Genomic DNA, 17,768 nt, shown 5'->3' with positions numbered 1-17,768 from the left:
CTGCTATTCTATATAATTTTTTTATAATCCTAAAACATTTAGTTTTAAAATGGATAAAAATGTGGTGTAATGACTGAACAGATCAAACACACAATTGTTGCCCAATTATCACCCTTTTGCCATTCTCATAGTGCCTGCTCAGAGAAGTACTGGCTACAAGAAACAGACATGCAGTTCAATAGAAATGGAATTCTCTCCACTAATTCATTGACAAATATGCCTAATGAATGAACATGCATTTCCCCACATTTTGTGTCATTACTGTTTGTATACTGTGTCTTTTTTATATTGTAGTGTTATGCATGCCTGATGATAGAACTACTAGTTAATGTAGCCCCATCTGTGTGGTGTCTCCTATCAAAATAATTGTTGTTTAATGACTCACACTTTGGTGGACATCACCATCTCATAGAATGCAGTGTGTGTTTGTTATATTAATCAGAGCTTATAGGCACACAAACTACCAGAACTCTGATCATGCAAATGAGTCAGCTTCTAAACAAAGGAACGTTCCCGCTTGGAAATTGCACCTTTCTCATTGGTCAAGCCAAAACTCCAGGGGTGTGACCTCTGTGGAACTTAAAAGCCAGCACAACTTCTTCAACCACAACAGAATCAAATTAACAGTGCAAGTTCGTCATCATTTCTTCATTCAACGCAGAAGGAAACAATTACCGCTTCACCCAATGGAAACTGTATGTTCTCAGTTGATATTGTTAATTGATGCTTACTGTATTATATAGAAGAGTATTGTGAGAAAGAGATCGAGTGCACGAGTTTATTACCTGCATTCAGATTTAGCATTTTCCTTCAGGTCAGTCCTATGTTCATAATAAAAAATCTGTTTAAATGTCCGATGTATTATCTTGTCCTTTTAACAGTTAAGGGGTTTTCCCATGACTGACAGTGCTAGTCAAAGCATTTGTCAGTTGCGTCTTGTTCCGTGTTCACAACAATTCAGTCTTTTCAATATAAAAGTCTTTGCTACTGACTGACACACTCATAAAGATAGTCTTTGCCGCCATCTAATGGCGTAATAACGTAACTTCTGTTGCTGTTCACGGTCAGGGACTATTTTTTTTTCCCAGCGGAAGGAAGGCTTTTAGTGAAAGTTTACTTCATGAAAGTTGCATTGATACTTATTTTTGGCTTTAATATTGTGTGGTAACCGTTTTATAAAAGCAATAAGGTACTCGAGGCTAGTGCTGTCACGGCTTATTCACGATACAGCACAGCCTCTCGTACCTTTGTTAATAAAGGAGCTTTGTAGTAAGAAACTGATGACTTTTTTTATTGCCAGTTACTTTTGCTCCACCCAAAAAAACAAAAAACTTTCCATGCAACACGAACAGTAGCAGTTTTTGAATGAATCAATGATTGAAGGCAATGATTCAATGGCTCACTCAGTCACCTGTTTCATTCTCAAATGAACCAATGATTTTGAGCAAATCGACTGAGTGAACGAATTAATGACCCACTCATGAAGACAGCCAATAGTTGAGTTCCTGAAAGAATCAGTGTTTTTCAATGAGTGATTTGATGACTCACTCATAAAGACCTGTGATGTAACCTGCAGAGTCAGTGAATAATCCCCACCACTAAAGCACAGCTTGTCAGTCTGTCTTGTAACAAGAACACAGAAAAGTGGAGCAATGCAAACAGTGAAACGCCCCAGTGATATTGGACTACTGGAAAACAGTTTGAGCTCTTGACAAAAAAGGAAATTATTAAAATATTGTGCCATTTTTATTTTGTGTAAAAATCACACAGCTGCTAGTTCATTCTGCAGAGACACATCCATGCAGTTAAACATTTATGATCCCACAGCCATTATATAAGCAATTAAATAGAATATTTGCTGTTAGTCAGCAATTAATGCAAATTTACATATGAGATCAAAAGGTGTGTATCATACAATATACAACATACCCCTGATACAGTAAATCAGCCTGAACAGCAGGGAGAAAAGGCTCACCTTGATTTAACATGGGGGGGATACATTACTGTGAAAACCTGCACACCAGGAAGTAAGGCTTTAAGGATGAGAAAGAAAAGACAGACATCAGTCAAAACAAACGAATGAATGAGAGACATGGCGCAAGTCTATGTAACAACACAAACGTCACACTAGTTCAGACGTTACAGATACAAATCAAGTGGTTCATCGTTTTATACAAAATGAGATTGTGAACGACATGCAAAAACAGTGACGAGAAAAGACAAATGAAAGCCGAAGGGGAGAAAGTGCAGTTATTGTTTTAGGTCTCACAATTACGTACTAATGATGTCACAGAGTTTACGATGCAGATGATGTACCGTATGAGGTACAGCCAACAGTTGAGACTGAGAGAGGAACATCTGCTATCCCGGGGTGAAAGACTGTACAAGGTTGAACGGGTCATTTTGTTTTACCACAACAGAGTGTGTTAAGAGAAGGAAATTAAGCAGTCTTTGATGCCATTCATTTGCAACTATTGTCCTCAAACTCACTCTCATGCACATGAAACAAACACACACAATGTGCCGTCCATTGGTATGGCAAGGAAGAAATATTAAAGGGTTAGTTCATCTAAAAATAATTCTGTCATTTGCTCAAAATCGTTCAAACCCGTACGGGTTTTCCTTCATCCATGTGTCAAAAAAGGTGAATTTCTGAACTCTCTTAAATATAATAAAAGTAAATGAGGACTAACAAGCATTAAAATAGCAGCTTATTTCACTTGTGCATTATATTTCAAAATTACTGAAGCCATAAAATAGATTTTGTATGAGGAACAGACTAAAATAAGTCATTATTGTTTTGTCACAAGTAGCACTGTCTGATTCATGAACAAGTGATTCATTTGATTTCGTTCAAATCATTTTAATGATTCAGTTGATCCAGATTAAAAAAAAAAAAAAAAAAAAAAAGAATGAATTGTTCACAAATTTGACTAATCCAGTTAACCCAATGACTCACTCCAGTTAACTTGAGCAGAAAACCAGCTTTTGTTACTTGCAAAAAGCAATCATATAACTACAAAACATTTGAAATATAGCACACAAGTTATTTGGACCACTTTTTTTGCCCTTTCTTTTGTATTTGTGGAGCTTGACAGTTCCAGTCCTCATTTACAGGTTTGTAACAACATGAGGGCGAATACATTTTTGGATGAACTGTCCCTTTAACAAGTGCCTGTCAGAATCAGTTTACTGAAGCATACTTCTGAAATATGATCTCCCAAAAATCAGTTCTCCCCTCTTTAGGACCAGTGCATGGCCTCACATGATTGTCTGAGCACACATGGGTGCCCTAACATGGAAGAACATGACAAGCTGCCTCGAGACTCTGGAGAACAGGAGGGGAAGAGGCTCCTTCATGTTAACCAGAATTACAGCCTCTTGCCGGCCAAGACATCAGGCTCTTGCCTCACACACTAAACATAATCTGCAATGTCTGGGGTATTACATATACAACCACTCAGACTTTCTGTTTCATCAAAGTGCCATAACGGATAACAATCCTGGACCCCATCCCTCTGAATGGCTGTGTGAGAGAGAACGGTCTGGAGGAAGCAGCGATTTTGTCTCTTCTCACACAGTCAGCAGAGGAGTGGAGATGGGTGAAATGGACATCCTGCCAGAGGATCCAACAGACCACTTTAAAAAAAAAAAAAAAAAAAAGGGGTAATCACTCTTTCATACACACATTCAGTCTAAAGCACGCACACACTCCGGTTACAAATGCGAAAAAGGTCTAAGCTGTTCCAGTTGCACTTCAAGCGATATTCTTTCTTCTAGCAGGTCCTAAGAAGACAAAATTTGGGAAAGATAAATCATCACATTTTTGAACAGCTTGTCTTATAAAACTGGTGGTCACATTCAACAGACGTCTCACAATACCTTCAACTGTTGCTGTAATTCACTGTTGAGTCTGGCTAAAACTGTATTCGTTTCTTTGTTTCTTCTAATGGAAGCCTGGATGGCCTTTTTATCCTTACCGATAGACCTGTTTTTAAACAGAACATTTAAAACAGAGGAAGCACACATTAGGATACAAGCAAACACTGTATCCGGAAATTTTTATTGATTAATTGTAAAATAAAATAAAATAAAAGTATAAAAAAAATAAAAATATAAGTTTTCTCTTCTGGTGGACTGACTGTTGAGCTTACCGTGGAATTGAGGGCTGGGTTGCTAGAACAGTGGCTATGACGTTAGACTTTTGGGGAAGGTCCTCCACATCTGGTCTGAGCTCATCTTCTGATTTCAGTCTGCGACGGACGGGTTTGGGAGGTGGGGCCAATGGAGTGGATACTTTGGCCTATGGATAACATACATTGAGGTATATTATATTGCTGAAGTAATGCAATATAAAGACTGGTTGGTAGAGACTGGCTTACAGAGTTGACAGTGGTTGCATTTCGTTCTTCTGCCTGAACATCGTTCTTTGCTGTTCTCATCGTCCCGGCAGCTTCTGCACATCTTTCTGCCTGTATTTATACATGTGCATAATTTATAAACTACGGTTTAAAAGTTTGAAGTCAGTAAGATATTAGTATAATGGATGCAAAGGGGTGGAACATTTCCGGTAAATTTCCAGAAACTTTCCAAAAAGCCTGGAAAGTTTCCAGAAATTCTGGAAATTTTCCACCCCTTTGCATCGTTTTATTCAGCAAAGATGCATTAAATTAATCAGAAATGACAGAAAAGACTTTTTACAAAAAATTCAAATAAATGCTGTTCTTTTGAACATTCTATTCATCAATAAATTCTGAAAAAAATATAACATTTTCCAAAAAAAGACAAGATAGAAGATAAGAAAACACAACTGTTTTCAACATTAATAATAATAATAATAAGAAGAAGAAATGTTTCACCAATTCAGCATATTAGATTGATTTCTGAAGGATCATGTGACACTGAAGACTGGAATAATGATACTGAAAATTCAGCTTTTGAATTACATTTTAAAACAAAGTTATTTTGAATTGTATTAATTTCACAATATTACCGTTTTAACTGTATTTTTGATCAAACTAATGTAGCCCCAGTGAGCATAAGAGACTTCTTTCAAAAATATAAAAAAAAAAAAAAATCTTACTGACTTCAAACTTTTGAACAGTAGTGTACACGTTTCTTTATAAGAAATATAACGTTTAATTGTTTAATACATTCTCATGTTTTTTTGCAAACAAATTCATTTCTGCATATTTTTACACAGGAAAAAAAAAAAAAAAAAAAAAAAAAGGTTTTCTTCATAACCAGTCATTAACATAATATATGGTTCCATTTGTACCTGTCCACTATCAGATGGTTTCTCTCCATCATCTGCTGGCTGGTCCACAGCAAAAGCCTGGAACTGGCTGAAGTCAGCAAAATTGGGCTGTTCTGGCATCTGCTGGGGTGACGTGCTGGTATGTGCTGGAAGACCATCTCCCTCTACTACACGGTGACCATGTGGCACTGATGTCTGGGGATTTGAGAATTTAGATATTGCATTACTCTTTTAAAGAAAGCGTAATGGATATCTAATTGTCTGAAAGCAGTTTATACAGCATTGCGAACCACTGGGCTGTACCTGTGTGGGCAGTGGTCTGGGAGGCACTGCGGGGGGAAAGGCCACTACACCTGGCTGCTGTGAACCTGCTGGAGAAGTAATTACAAAAAACAACTTCAGCTTTTACTAACGGTACCCCAAAAAAACAGGAAGCTACGAGTTACTGAATAACTGCTTGTGTACATGTATACCTGCAGGGACAGCAGCAAAGTTTCTGTTCATGTCTAGAGAGGAGGACCGTGAGTGAGTGGCCTGGGGGCGGGGCGGAGGTGGGGGCGGAGCCACAACCTTCAGTCCTTCTGGAGAGGTGCCAGAGTGAGACCTGTAATAGTATGAGCTGTTAGTACTATTTGGCTGGCAATGTCACACCATGTTCAAACCAAACGCGATGTGACAGAACACATCTAAAGCACTCAATCATTTCCAAATATAATCAATGTTAATCTGAGTTTTTCTTTAAGCCACGACAACACAAACACAAAGATGAATAGTGTGTCTGAATTTGGTGCCACAGCAAGAAGTAAAGTACCTTTGTCTGTTCACAGCACTGGAAATGGGCTCTTGATCAGATGTAAATGAATCTGAGCTGCTATAGCCATCTCCTGTAAAAAGGAATGGTAAAGGCTTCAAATTAATTACAGGAGAAAATTTCCAGTCAGCCAGTTAAATGCTTGAATAGTCCAGATGTACTTACCAACAGTGGTACCAGGAAACTTAATAGTTGCTGTTAGCTTGGTTTCGTCAGAAAGTTCTGGTGGTTTCGCCATTAACGGACTAGTTGGATGTGTGTGATCTGTAAAAACAAGAGTAAATAATCACATTTAATAACCAAATTATTACATACCTACATTACAGTTCAAAAATTTGGAGTAAAAAATATTTTTTTTAAAAGAAATTAATCATTTAATTTAGCAAGGATATATTAAATTGATCAAAAGTGATAATAAAGTTAGCATCACGGTTTAAAAAAGTAGCTTTTTTGTGCTGCTTAATATATTGATTATTGTGTAAGAGATTTCTAGACTGCAAATTATAAGTTCCGTTAAACAACTAGATTTTACATTTTCTTTAAAAATATTGGTGGTTAAAAATATTGGAGGACGTCTGCCAGGGCGGTTGCTGAGGGGTTGTGATGTTTTAGTGTGTTACTGTGTGGTTGCTAGGTGGCTGTTTCCTTGTTCCTGAGTCAGCGTGATATGTAAAATATGGCTTTTGGTCTTTTTTCAATGCAGGTTAATAAGATTTTTAGTTCACTGTGTGAAAAATTATACAATTATTTATTCTAAATCCATAACCCCAAGTATGAGCAATAGTGATTAAAATTGAGAATACACAAATGAGAAAAAAAGAGATTAAAATTTAGAGCAAAACTTAAGTTCAGTCATAAATTAAATTTGCATTGTAAAAGCATATAAATGGACGCACCACTTCCAGTTCTCTTGAGCTCCATCTCTTGCATGTGGATCTTGCTGGGTGTCATACGAATGGGCACAGGGTGGACTATTGCTGTATCCTAAAAAGAAACAAGCACATCTGCTGCTGTCGTAAAACTACAATTGTGTTCCACTGAACTTGATGAAGATTTATCATCAACAATGAATAGTTAAGAACCTGGCATTGAGTAACTAAATCATTTTATCACATCAAAAGACTTCAAGAACAGCACCCTCAAAAGGACAGCCAGCCAGAGTCATCACTTGGATTACATGATACAGTATGAAAGAAAGAGCATGAAAGAATTATCTGTAAGCTCAGCAAGCAAAAGAAAAAACAAAAACAAATCATTTGATGATGGCACTGTGGCTGTGAATTTATCCTGAGGACATGCGCTCTCAGAGAGAATTTACAGAGTACTGGGTTAATGAATATCATTAATCATGAAAGAGCACTGAGTGATTGACTTACAGGGTCAGCTGGTGCAATGTTAGAATCAAATTGGGTCAGAGTTTGTGAGCTTGAGGAGCGTTCGCTAAAAGTCTCCCACTGCTGGAGAGACAGAGCAGAGACATGTCAGCAAGGTGGAGCCACTCCACTCCTCACACAAGCAAACAGAGACCATAATACAACAACAGTGTGCCCTCTCCGCCCTCTGACTGTTAGGAGAAACCCGTGATTTGTCCTGCATTGTACTGTAGCATATTCTCTGGTGTCAACAGAGGAACAATGGTTTTCTTATTGGCCTTATAGACTGGGAGGGAGAATGTCACATTTTATTTCCCTATTACAATGATCAGTTTGATAGAAAAAGGTTGCCGTCATCAAAAGAGAACCCCCAATAATTAGATAGTGTAGATCAAAACATTACTGACCTGTTTAAAGGTGAAGTGTGTAATTTCCACGCCACTTGTAGTGTCAAATGGAATTGAAAAACAAATTACTTTCTGAACACTCCTCTCGTCTGGCATTGGTCGGCCAAACAGATAGTCTTGCCCTAAACTCCACTGCCAAAGGTTCAAAAAGTTCACAAAGAGATCATAAAACTAATCCATACGAATTGAGTGGTTTAATCCAAATTTTCTGAAGAGACTCAATCGCTTAACAGTATATGATGAACAGACTGAATTTAGGCCTTTATTAACATAAACATTCATCAACTTACACATCAGTTATGGTAAACAGAAGCTCAAGCATGTTTGCTTGATGTGCAAAAACCAATGAGGTTCATTCTCGCACGTCAAGCAGGTTCAGTTGAGCTACTGTTTATGTTTACTGATCAATGTTTATATGCGAATAAAAGCCTAAATTCAATCTGTTCATCATATAAAGCGATCAAGTCTCTTCAGAAAAATTGAGCTAAACCGCTCAATTCGTATGGATTAGTTTTATGATTTCTTTATGAACTTTTTGAAGCGTCAAAGTAGTAGTCGCATAGCTGTCTATGGAGGGACAGAAATCTCTCAGATTATCAAAAAGATCTTCATTTGTGTTCCGAAGATGAACAAAAGTCTCACGGGTTTGGTAAGACATGAGGGTGAGTAATTAATGACAATTTTCATTTTTGGGTGAACTATCCCTTTAAGCCGGTATAGGAGAATGTATGTAATATACCATTAAAATTACACACTTCACATTTAAAAAGAACTGAAAGAGGACATAAATTAAAATGGATCCCATTTACTATTTTCTTAAACGTCCCCAGTTCTATTGTGCAATCAATGTTTAACAGTTATTCTATAGGGAAATGTACGGAAGCCCAAATCTGCCACATAAGAAAAATCATGCTTTGGTAATCCATAATTATGACATAAAAAGTCAAAATTATGACTTCGTATCTCATATTTATGACTTTTTATGTCATAATTGTGACATAGTATCTCAAAATGTCAATGTATCAAAAATGTCAATTATTTACCAAAGCATGATCTTTTTTTTTTAATTTATGTGGCAGAAAGAGGCTTTCATAGAATTCGGTTCATTTTTATCATCTTCTATCAAAACATCATAACCTTCTTCAAAACAGCTTTATGCTGACATAACCTTTAAAAATAACGGCAATCAAAAAAATTACAGCCCATCGTATTGGTTTAAAGTGCCCTCGATCCGATCATTGTTTCCCACTGAATATTGTTTTACTTGGGAAATGTCACATTCAGAGTATTCCAGGAGGTTAATCTAAGACTCAAAATATTTATTTTAAAAATGTGACTTCAGGTCAGCAGTTTTGACTACAAGGCCGACACATTCACAACATCACAGTGAAGCATTAACTGTCAGAACAATTCTCATGAGAGTGTTACATGTGATGAGATGAAAGCGTGCTTCACTAGCACCTCTTTCTTCCAACCAGAAGTGTATTAGTTTTATTTTCCCATAAAGACAAAGGAAGATAGAAATACAAATATCAGTGACAGAGGTAGGGTGCATTAAGTACTCCACATTCCAAACCTCATTGCTCTGGTTGAGCTCAGGCCAGTTCTGGTTCAGGGAAGGCATGGAAGGAGACTTATTTGGAGTGACCTCCACAGGGGAAGCAGAGAAGCCAACCTCAGTAGCAGGTTCTGGAACTCCTGAAACATACAGACAGACAATAAAGACTTTGTGCAGATCCCTGAAAGTCATTCAGCATAATTATAGAATAAGCATAATAATAATTTGCATCTAGTCATGAACGTCATAAAACTTCACAAGGACTCTCGGGGTCCCAAGGGCATATTCTATGTTCCATATTAATATGTGAAACTGTTGCTAAGATACAGGCTCACTTCCTGTGAAGCTGTGAATATTTGAATTAGAAGCATGTTTGTTCTCTGTCCACAATGAAAGTAAAATGCCGGGAAATAACAAAATCACAAATAATCGTAACATTTTAGGTTTAATATGCAGATATGCAAAATCTTTAATATGCAGATTTTGGACCGATTACATTTCATTCTAACCTAGAAAACTGACTAGTTAGGGGAAATCTAATTCTTAGATTAGAAGATATTTATCAGTTTTAGCACTACTGCAGTAGACCTAATAAAAAAATGTAAGACTTACTTAATTTAAAAACACTTTAAACTGTGTCTATGTAAAAGAAAAGACAGAATATGACAACCCACACAATAACTGAACATGCAACTAAAAGGTTTGTGAAATGTTTTTGAAAGAAGTCTCTTATGCCCACTAAATCTGCATTTATTTATTTATTTATTTACATTAAAAAAAATATATATTGTGAAATTATAAAATTAACTGTTTCTATTTCAATATATTTTAAAATGTAATTTACTCATGTGATGGCAAAGCTTTTCAACAGCCGTTGCTTGTCAATAATATGCTGATTTCTGATTATCTAATATGCTGATTTAGCGTTCAAGTAACATTATTATTATCAATGCTTTTGTGGAAACCATGATTTTTTTTGATGAATAAGTTAAAAAAGACAGCATTTATTTGAAATAGAATTTTTTTGTAAAGTCTTTACTGTCACTTTTAATCAATTTAACATGCCCCTGCTTAAATAAAAAAAATACAGACCCCAACCTTTTGAACAGTAGCGTATGTCTGAATATAGCACCAGCTAATTGGCCACAAAAACTTGTTAGAATTACGCCAACAGAAGAATTTCTTCATATACCTCTGTGCATTTGGAAATGGCACTTGCAACATATCATATTCAGAAGAGGGTTTATATAGCACCCTGTATGCAGATCTGTCAAGTCACATTTATTTATATAACGCTTTTTACAATGCAGATTGTTTCAAAGCAGCTTTACAGTAATAGCAGGAAACATAATTTTGGCTGTATAGCAGCTCTAGAAGAAAATAGTGTCATTGTCCAGCTTAGGTATGTTCACTATTGATTCATTTCTATAGTAAAAATCATTAGTTATTAATTTAGTTCATTTATCTCAGATGTGGAGAAAACAGTGATGTCCAGCTCAGTTCAGTTCGCATTCAATGGTGTCAATGCAGGCAGATCAGTAATATTATTGAATATTAAGTGTGAAATGTTTCTGTGAGACGTTATGAAATAACTGGGCTGCATATTTGAAGCTGTGGTTGGCGTGAGGCTTTTCTGCTTACCTGCTGAGTCATCCAAGTCAATAAGCTTTGGCATTAGGCTCTCAGGGAGCTTTTCAGGAAGGTCATAACCATTTTTCCTAGCGACCACGAGATGAAATGCAGCACAAAACTCATCCAGGGTCAGTGCACCATCTTTATCAAAATCTGATAGCTCCCTGCAAGGTAAAGCAGGTCAATCAATACAGATAAGATGAATATTTTAAGGTACAAAGAAGCAGATGACAGAGAAAACTTCCTTTTTCAAAGACAGGACATTAACAAATCGAATGCAAATGTCCAAGATTATCAACATATGCGGTTATGGAGTAGGCTAATGTCCTTGGAGACACATCTGTTTAAGACAATCTACACCAAGGTCATCCAAAATGAACAAAGAGAAACAATGTAACCCTACAATGTAAAACTACTTACCAAATGTGAGACAGTTCTAGAATAGGCAGTTTCGACTTTGTAAAGAATTCCTTCGCGGCAGAGCCTGAACAACAGATGATGGACGTATTTTTAGGTTGGTAAGTTCAAAACAGAAAACAGCAGATCGGCAGTTACTGTTCAAAAAGAGGTCTCACTAACCAGGGATTAGACCAGTGAGATCAGCCTGAATGGTCTTAAACTGGTTTATGTAATACTGTCTTTGCTCATCTGTGATTTTCCAGGGGTCATCATAACCGCTGGTCTGTCTTTGGATTTCATTTGTGGTCATTACAGATGTCATAGTCCGTACTGTTGTGCTCTCCGGCTGGAGTAGAAAAAGAGAAAAATAAGAATTACATTTCGTAATACGCTTATATATATCTGCACTACCAATGAAAAGTTTGGGGTTGGTAAGACTTTTTAAAACAGCTTAAACAGCATAAACAACTGCTCAGCTACCTCCTTGTTAAATTTCTTTTATGATTGGTAATTCGCTGGACACGCATCCATTTAGGCTTTAGCAAATATTTAATATAGTCTCCTTTTGTGCTGCTGTGCACACAAAATTAAACATCTGTTCCATCGCAGAAGCCTTGGTTACAGCAGGCTAGTGGTGACAGGCTTCACTGTATACATAACAAATGTATACATGGAGGCCCGCACTCTATTACCTGAGCTGAGGGGGGATGCATTGGAAGTGTGCTGGAGGGGGGTGTGTCTGTAAAGCTGACCCAACTTTCTTGGACAGGAGGGGGTGAATGGGCGGACCACATCCCGTCAGCCGTTACTGGTCCTTAGACAAGACAGAGAAAAAGAGAAAGAGGAAAGAAAGATAAAGAATTAATAGTTAAAAAAAAAAAAAAAAAAAAAAAAAAAAAGATAGGACTGAATCAATTAAACAAATTATACATCAACATTTAGTAAGAATTTAGTACATCATGTGACATTTAATATCAAATATCCACCAGTATAACTAACTGAACTTTAAGTTAGATTTGCTCAAGTACACAGAAATAAGAGTAACATTTTATAATAACTTTTATTAATAAATAATTACCACATTATTATTAAATATTATATTAAAATATTTATATTATATAATATAATATAATATAATATAATATAACATAACATTAAGGCCTGGTTTCACAGACAGGGCTTAGATTAAGCCAGGATTAGGCCTTAGTTCAATTAGGATTTTTAAGTAAATTTATAGTATTTTAAGTATATTTATAAACGTACCCTAGAAAAAAAAAAAAACATTACTGGTGAGCATCTTGAGGCAAAGCAATGGCACTGACATATTTTAAGATATGGCAGTGCAAGTTGCTTTCAGTTTAAACAGCTCAAACATGCATTTTGGTCTAGGAGTAGCTTAAGCCTTGTCTGTGAAACCGGGGGAATATAATATAGTTTTTTAATGTTAGTAAAGAAGGTTATTGTGTTACCTAAATAATAAATGATGCTATTATTAAACAGAATACCTGGCTGTGCTTCTCTAAAAGGTGGCCAAACAACTCCTGGCACTGAGGGCTGTCTGTCCACGTTTCCACCGCTGGCCTGGCGTTTGTGCTTCCTCCAGGCATGGGGCGAGGTGGGAGGGGACTGGTGCGGCGACACTACAGGAGATGTGGTGTCCGGCTGGAGCCAGAGATAAACAAAATTAATTACTTAGTAATTCTTTCAGCCACACAGATGGCCTCAGAACAGCAGATATATGGTGGAGCTAACAAGTAGTCGTTTAACAGATCCGAGAAAAAACTTGCAGTACACTTACTATAAACTCCATGAAGCAACCTGGAGTTAATTGCCTGGCACAGTTCATTGATCTCCCCTTTGTGGGGTACTTCAAAACTACAACTCTTCACTTCTTAAAACTCTTGTGCAATTTATTTTTATTTTCAGCATCCAAGACTACATAATGACAAAATAAATAAATAAAACAATAATAAAAAGAATACAATAAAAAAAAAATTACATACATTTTTTAAATTGTATTTTTTAATTATTATTATTTTTTTGTCATCTTTGACACTGAAAGTAAATAAATGGCACAAGATGGTTTATATAATTACAGAAAATATTTTTGTTTAAAATTTGATAGAAATTATAAATTGTACCCAGGCCAAACTCTGAATTTATTAGTGAAATTTCTGAATAAAAACATTACTTTTTTGCTATTTTTTATATTTTTTGTGCTAACAAATAAACTATTTAACACCTGTTTATTTAACTACAATGTTTTTAAGTTAAATGCTAATATAAGTTAAATAAAAATATAGATATTTAAAAAAAAAAAAAATCGCATTCAAATAATGGCATCTGGCCTTATATAGCCTAAAGTAGCCCCATTTCTGACTTAATAGACATCGTTTCCTTTTTCAAGTAATTATTCAACTAAATGAACAGTAATAAATGAAATCATTTTTTGTCAGTATTTTTGTTTGATTAGATGGGGAGGAGATGGTGTTGTAATATTAACAACATGATAAGACTGGCAGATCTAGCGGACTACATTTACCCTGAAAGGCCTAAGGAACGGACTTTTTTTTCTTTCATATTTTGAAACATATTCAATGATAGTACATGGGATATATGCTGTAGTACCTGAGGATCAACAGTGGGCACACAGGGCTGAATCATCTCATGCGCTGACACTTTTTTGGCTTGCACTCTGCCTGGAGGTCTGGGGAGGTAGTGTCCCTGATTCTCTGCGTCTGCGAACATTACCGCGTGCCTTGTCTCCTGCTCATTCTTGCCCATCACAAAGCGAGGGAGGGGTAAATCCCTGACTGCAAACACAACTCCACATTACAATTCTACATATAGAGCCAGATTTAACATTCAAGCAGTACTAAAGTAAGCACCATTAAACTGATATTATTTGCTTAACTTTGCTTAAGAAAAATTAAACAAAACTGCTGACTACGGAGTTCGACAATTTTTATTACTAACTTTAAAATCAATGGAACAGAAATCAATAGAAACCAAGTTCATCCCAAGCATATCTAAACTCCAGGGCACTGTCAGCAATTTCCTGTTGACTGTGACTTTGTGCTCTTGCAGTATCTTCAAGGCTATGAGTTGGGTCTTATTTCCTGCTTATTTTTACCACTGTCAATTTCTCATTCTTTTACAAGGCCTTGTGTCTAACTTCCCAAAATTCATGTAGAGCATTTGCTATATATATATGTAGAGAACAGCCACGATAGACCACAAACAAACAGGAGCATTTGCATTTACCTAAAAGGCACAAACAGTTCACAGAAATATACAAATGCAAGAAAGGAAAGAAACTATTTTTCAAAATAAAGGCACAGCATACTATTCCAGGACTTACGCTAAACCTAAACCTAATTACCAGCATTAAAAACGGCTCGTATTTTTGCAATATACACATTCAGTCCTTTTCATCATCAAAGAGGCAGTAAGATTATCCTCTAATTCTTGTTATGTAATGGGGCTGCAACTGTCACAATGGATTAATTTGCAAAATGAGTGTCTGCAAAACTACACAGATGTGATAACTTCACATTAAATTAGTATTCTGATTCGGTGCATACAGTACACACATGCAGAAACAGCTATAAAAGAAGGTTTGTTGCTACTCACCACTGTTCAGGCTCTCCACACGCAGGGGCATTCCAGACTGGGCCAGGGCAATGAGCTTCAGTGCGATGTAGAACTGACTCCGACCAAAATGACCGAGACGTGTGGCTCCACAAAGTTCAGTAATCTACACACACACAAACATAATTTTTTTACAATGGAAACAAATATATAAATCAGATAAACTGACCTTAACATCTACAAAACAAAGGTGAACATATAATTACATGACCAGAGGTGAATGTAAGTTAATGAAGTAAAGGCACATAAAAATACAACATAAAGCAAAGCACTAAAAATAACTAACTTTAAATAACTCTGGTTACTCCAGTCTTCAGTGTCACATGATCCTGCAAAAATCATTCTTATATGCTAATTTGGAGCTCAAGAAACATTTCTTATTATTTTGTTGAATAATAAGAAATGCTGCTGCTTCATATATTTGTGGAAATTCAGGATTCTTTGGTGAATAGAAAGTTTAAAAGAAAAGTAGTTGTTTGAAATAAAAATCTTTTGTAACTTCATAAATGTCTTTACTGTGTTTTGACCAATTCAATTCATCCTTGATGAAAAAAAAAAACCTCTCAGATTTAACCAAAAATATCTTAATTTGTGTTCCGAAGATGAACGCAGGTCTTATGGGTTTGGAAAAACAAGAGGGTGAGTAATTAATGACAGAAATTTCATTTTTGGGTGAACTAACACTTTAAGTTTATACAGTAACAATGAGTCTCTGCTCTCTATCCACCAAGAGTCCCTATAAGAACAGTATGGCCAATCACCAATATAATAGCAGTATAGTATACATAATACAACTCACTTAAAACAGAAAACTAAAATATTTAATATACAAATAACTGTGCCTACTTGACTGATTAACAGTTTTCAATCTTAAATGCTAAATATTGATGTAAAAATTAATGAAACATTAGAAATCCATTAGTAGAGCAACATAATATAACAAAATGCCGATATCTCACACAAGTAAATCTTTAATGAAATGCCCTTCTGTCAATTACTTTAGTATAACAGATCAATACATCTGTTGCTCAGACAACATTAAGATGATAAGCATACACAATTTTTACATTAACAACTAATGGACACACCTCTTCAAGAAACTTTGGCCGCAGATCTAGAAGCAACTAGACTAAGAAGTTTTGAAACGTTCATGCTCTAACAATGCCCTACCAACAGATGAGTGTTAATCAGCACCAATGAAACAAAAACATCTCTATGAAACTTCAAGAACCATCAACCATGTGCAGGGTCTCCCAAAAGAAGCTTGACAGTACAAAACTGACAGAGCTTTATAGCATATTATCAACAAGTTATGGATCAGATGTAATACGGTTAATAATTTTGAGTGATCTCTCGATCCCTTAATATATGATCACATATTATGCATAACAACAAATATTCTTGTTTGCTTTTAGTACTTTTATAAGTGAGGAAAACACATTTCAAGAATCATCAACCTAAAGAATTTCCTAACACAAGTAGAAAAATACTATTTATGCTTATATTTAAGAGGAAGCAGGCACAACTAATAAGTCTACAGACTTGCACAACAGGAAACAAAATTTAACACTACAGATGCATCACCCATTCATCTGTGCAGCTCGTCAGCAATGAGATTCTAACGGTCTAAACACTCTTGACATCGCCCATATGATCCATTAGAGCCATTGGCATGTCTGAGACGATAAACACAAGTCATCAATTCACATTAACTAACGTGTATAAGCATAACAACACATATCTGCTGACTAATACACACATATCTGAATCAGATGCACACTCTACCTGAAGGACAACTTCGTTTGAGAGCTGGGCCGCCCGGAAGAGGTCCAGAACTTTGCCATTGGAAGCCACTTTCTTGGTGTTATCCACATCACAGGAGAGGAAGAGTTCAGAGTAATATTTCTGCTCGACATCGCTCAGTGTTAAACTCTCCATCGTGGCATCAAACCCGCAGCTGGTGCTTCACCTTATCAGGCCAGCGTCTCGCCTTTCGGTTTATGAGCAAGACAAAAAACTAGCAAAACACAAGTAAGATCCTTCTATGAAATGGACGGAGTCGAAAGAGAATGCTTTGGGGTGCTTGTTGTTTTCATGTACCGTTAGTCGCTGTCTTTGCTCTTGTCTTTTGGCCCTCGCAAAGTCAACCAAACTAATAGAGCCTGGGACGTTAGAATTCAGCGGTAACAACGTCGAGACTGGGTTCTGCCGTTGTACTGGCTCTTTAAGAGGAGGATATGGCTGTCGGTGGAGCGGTGGAGCTCGTGTAGCCGCTGAGCGATGTTAAGAATAAAGTTTCGGGCTCTTCGGGCTGCTTCCCTCTGCAGACAGCGCCGCCATTCCTGGACCCCGTGACGTCATGGCCCAGGCGCGGAGGACCCGGATGGAGCGTGGCGTCACAGATGTGCCGTCAGATACCGTGTTTCAAAAATCTGCTGTTTCATATAGTATCAAAAAGCAAATTCGGCTAATCTAATCCATGTTTTAATATTTTTTTTTTTATAACAGTTTTGTTTATTGCTTAATTGTTTATTTATTTTGTTTCTTAAAATGTCGGTAATAAGTAATGAAATCCTGTAGTATTGTAAGTGATGTATTATTGTGATTTAATTTAATTTAATTTTTAAACGATTATGTTAAATTGCGACAAAATGTACTATGGTATGAAAAACAGTATTAA

At 36.3% G+C, this 17,768-nt stretch overlaps 1 protein-coding gene across 6 annotated transcripts; it reads right to left on the bottom strand.

The window, feature by feature from the left end:
- Positions 1–1,720: 1,720 nt before the first annotated feature.
- On the bottom strand, positions 1,721–17,695 carry reps1 (RALBP1 associated Eps domain containing 1). 6 transcript variants are annotated; one of them, XM_051874351.1, is made up of 20 exons: positions 16,874–17,689; positions 15,071–15,194; positions 14,066–14,250; positions 12,943–13,099; positions 12,190–12,251; positions 11,618–11,783; positions 11,459–11,522; positions 11,048–11,202; positions 9,425–9,546; positions 7,445–7,525; positions 6,965–7,052; positions 6,234–6,332; positions 6,069–6,141; positions 5,731–5,861; positions 5,561–5,628; positions 5,279–5,452; positions 4,383–4,472; positions 4,155–4,303; positions 3,883–3,988; positions 1,721–3,786 (listed from the first exon to the last, which is right to left on the bottom strand). In XM_051874351.1, exons 1-20 carry the CDS (start codon positions 17,024–17,026, stop codon positions 3,718–3,720), a joined length of 2,316 nt encoding a protein of 771 aa, XP_051730311.1. In that variant the 5' UTR covers positions 17,027–17,689; the 3' UTR covers positions 1,721–3,717. The 6 variants fall into 6 exon arrangements, with proteins under 6 accessions (XP_051730311.1, XP_051730309.1, XP_051730310.1 ...); XM_051874349.1 differs by having other exon boundaries at positions 5,561–5,625; positions 12,130–12,251; positions 16,874–17,685; XM_051874350.1 differs by having other exon boundaries at positions 7,445–7,522; positions 12,130–12,251; positions 16,874–17,681.
- Positions 17,696–17,768: the final 73 nt, after the last annotated feature.

Source organism: Ctenopharyngodon idella, chromosome 20, assembly GCF_019924925.1.
Source record: "Ctenopharyngodon idella isolate HZGC_01 chromosome 20, HZGC01, whole genome shotgun sequence".
NCBI classification, from domain to species: Eukaryota; Metazoa; Chordata; class Actinopteri; order Cypriniformes; family Xenocyprididae; genus Ctenopharyngodon; species Ctenopharyngodon idella.
This window is presented reverse-complemented; position numbering and strand designations above follow the sequence as displayed.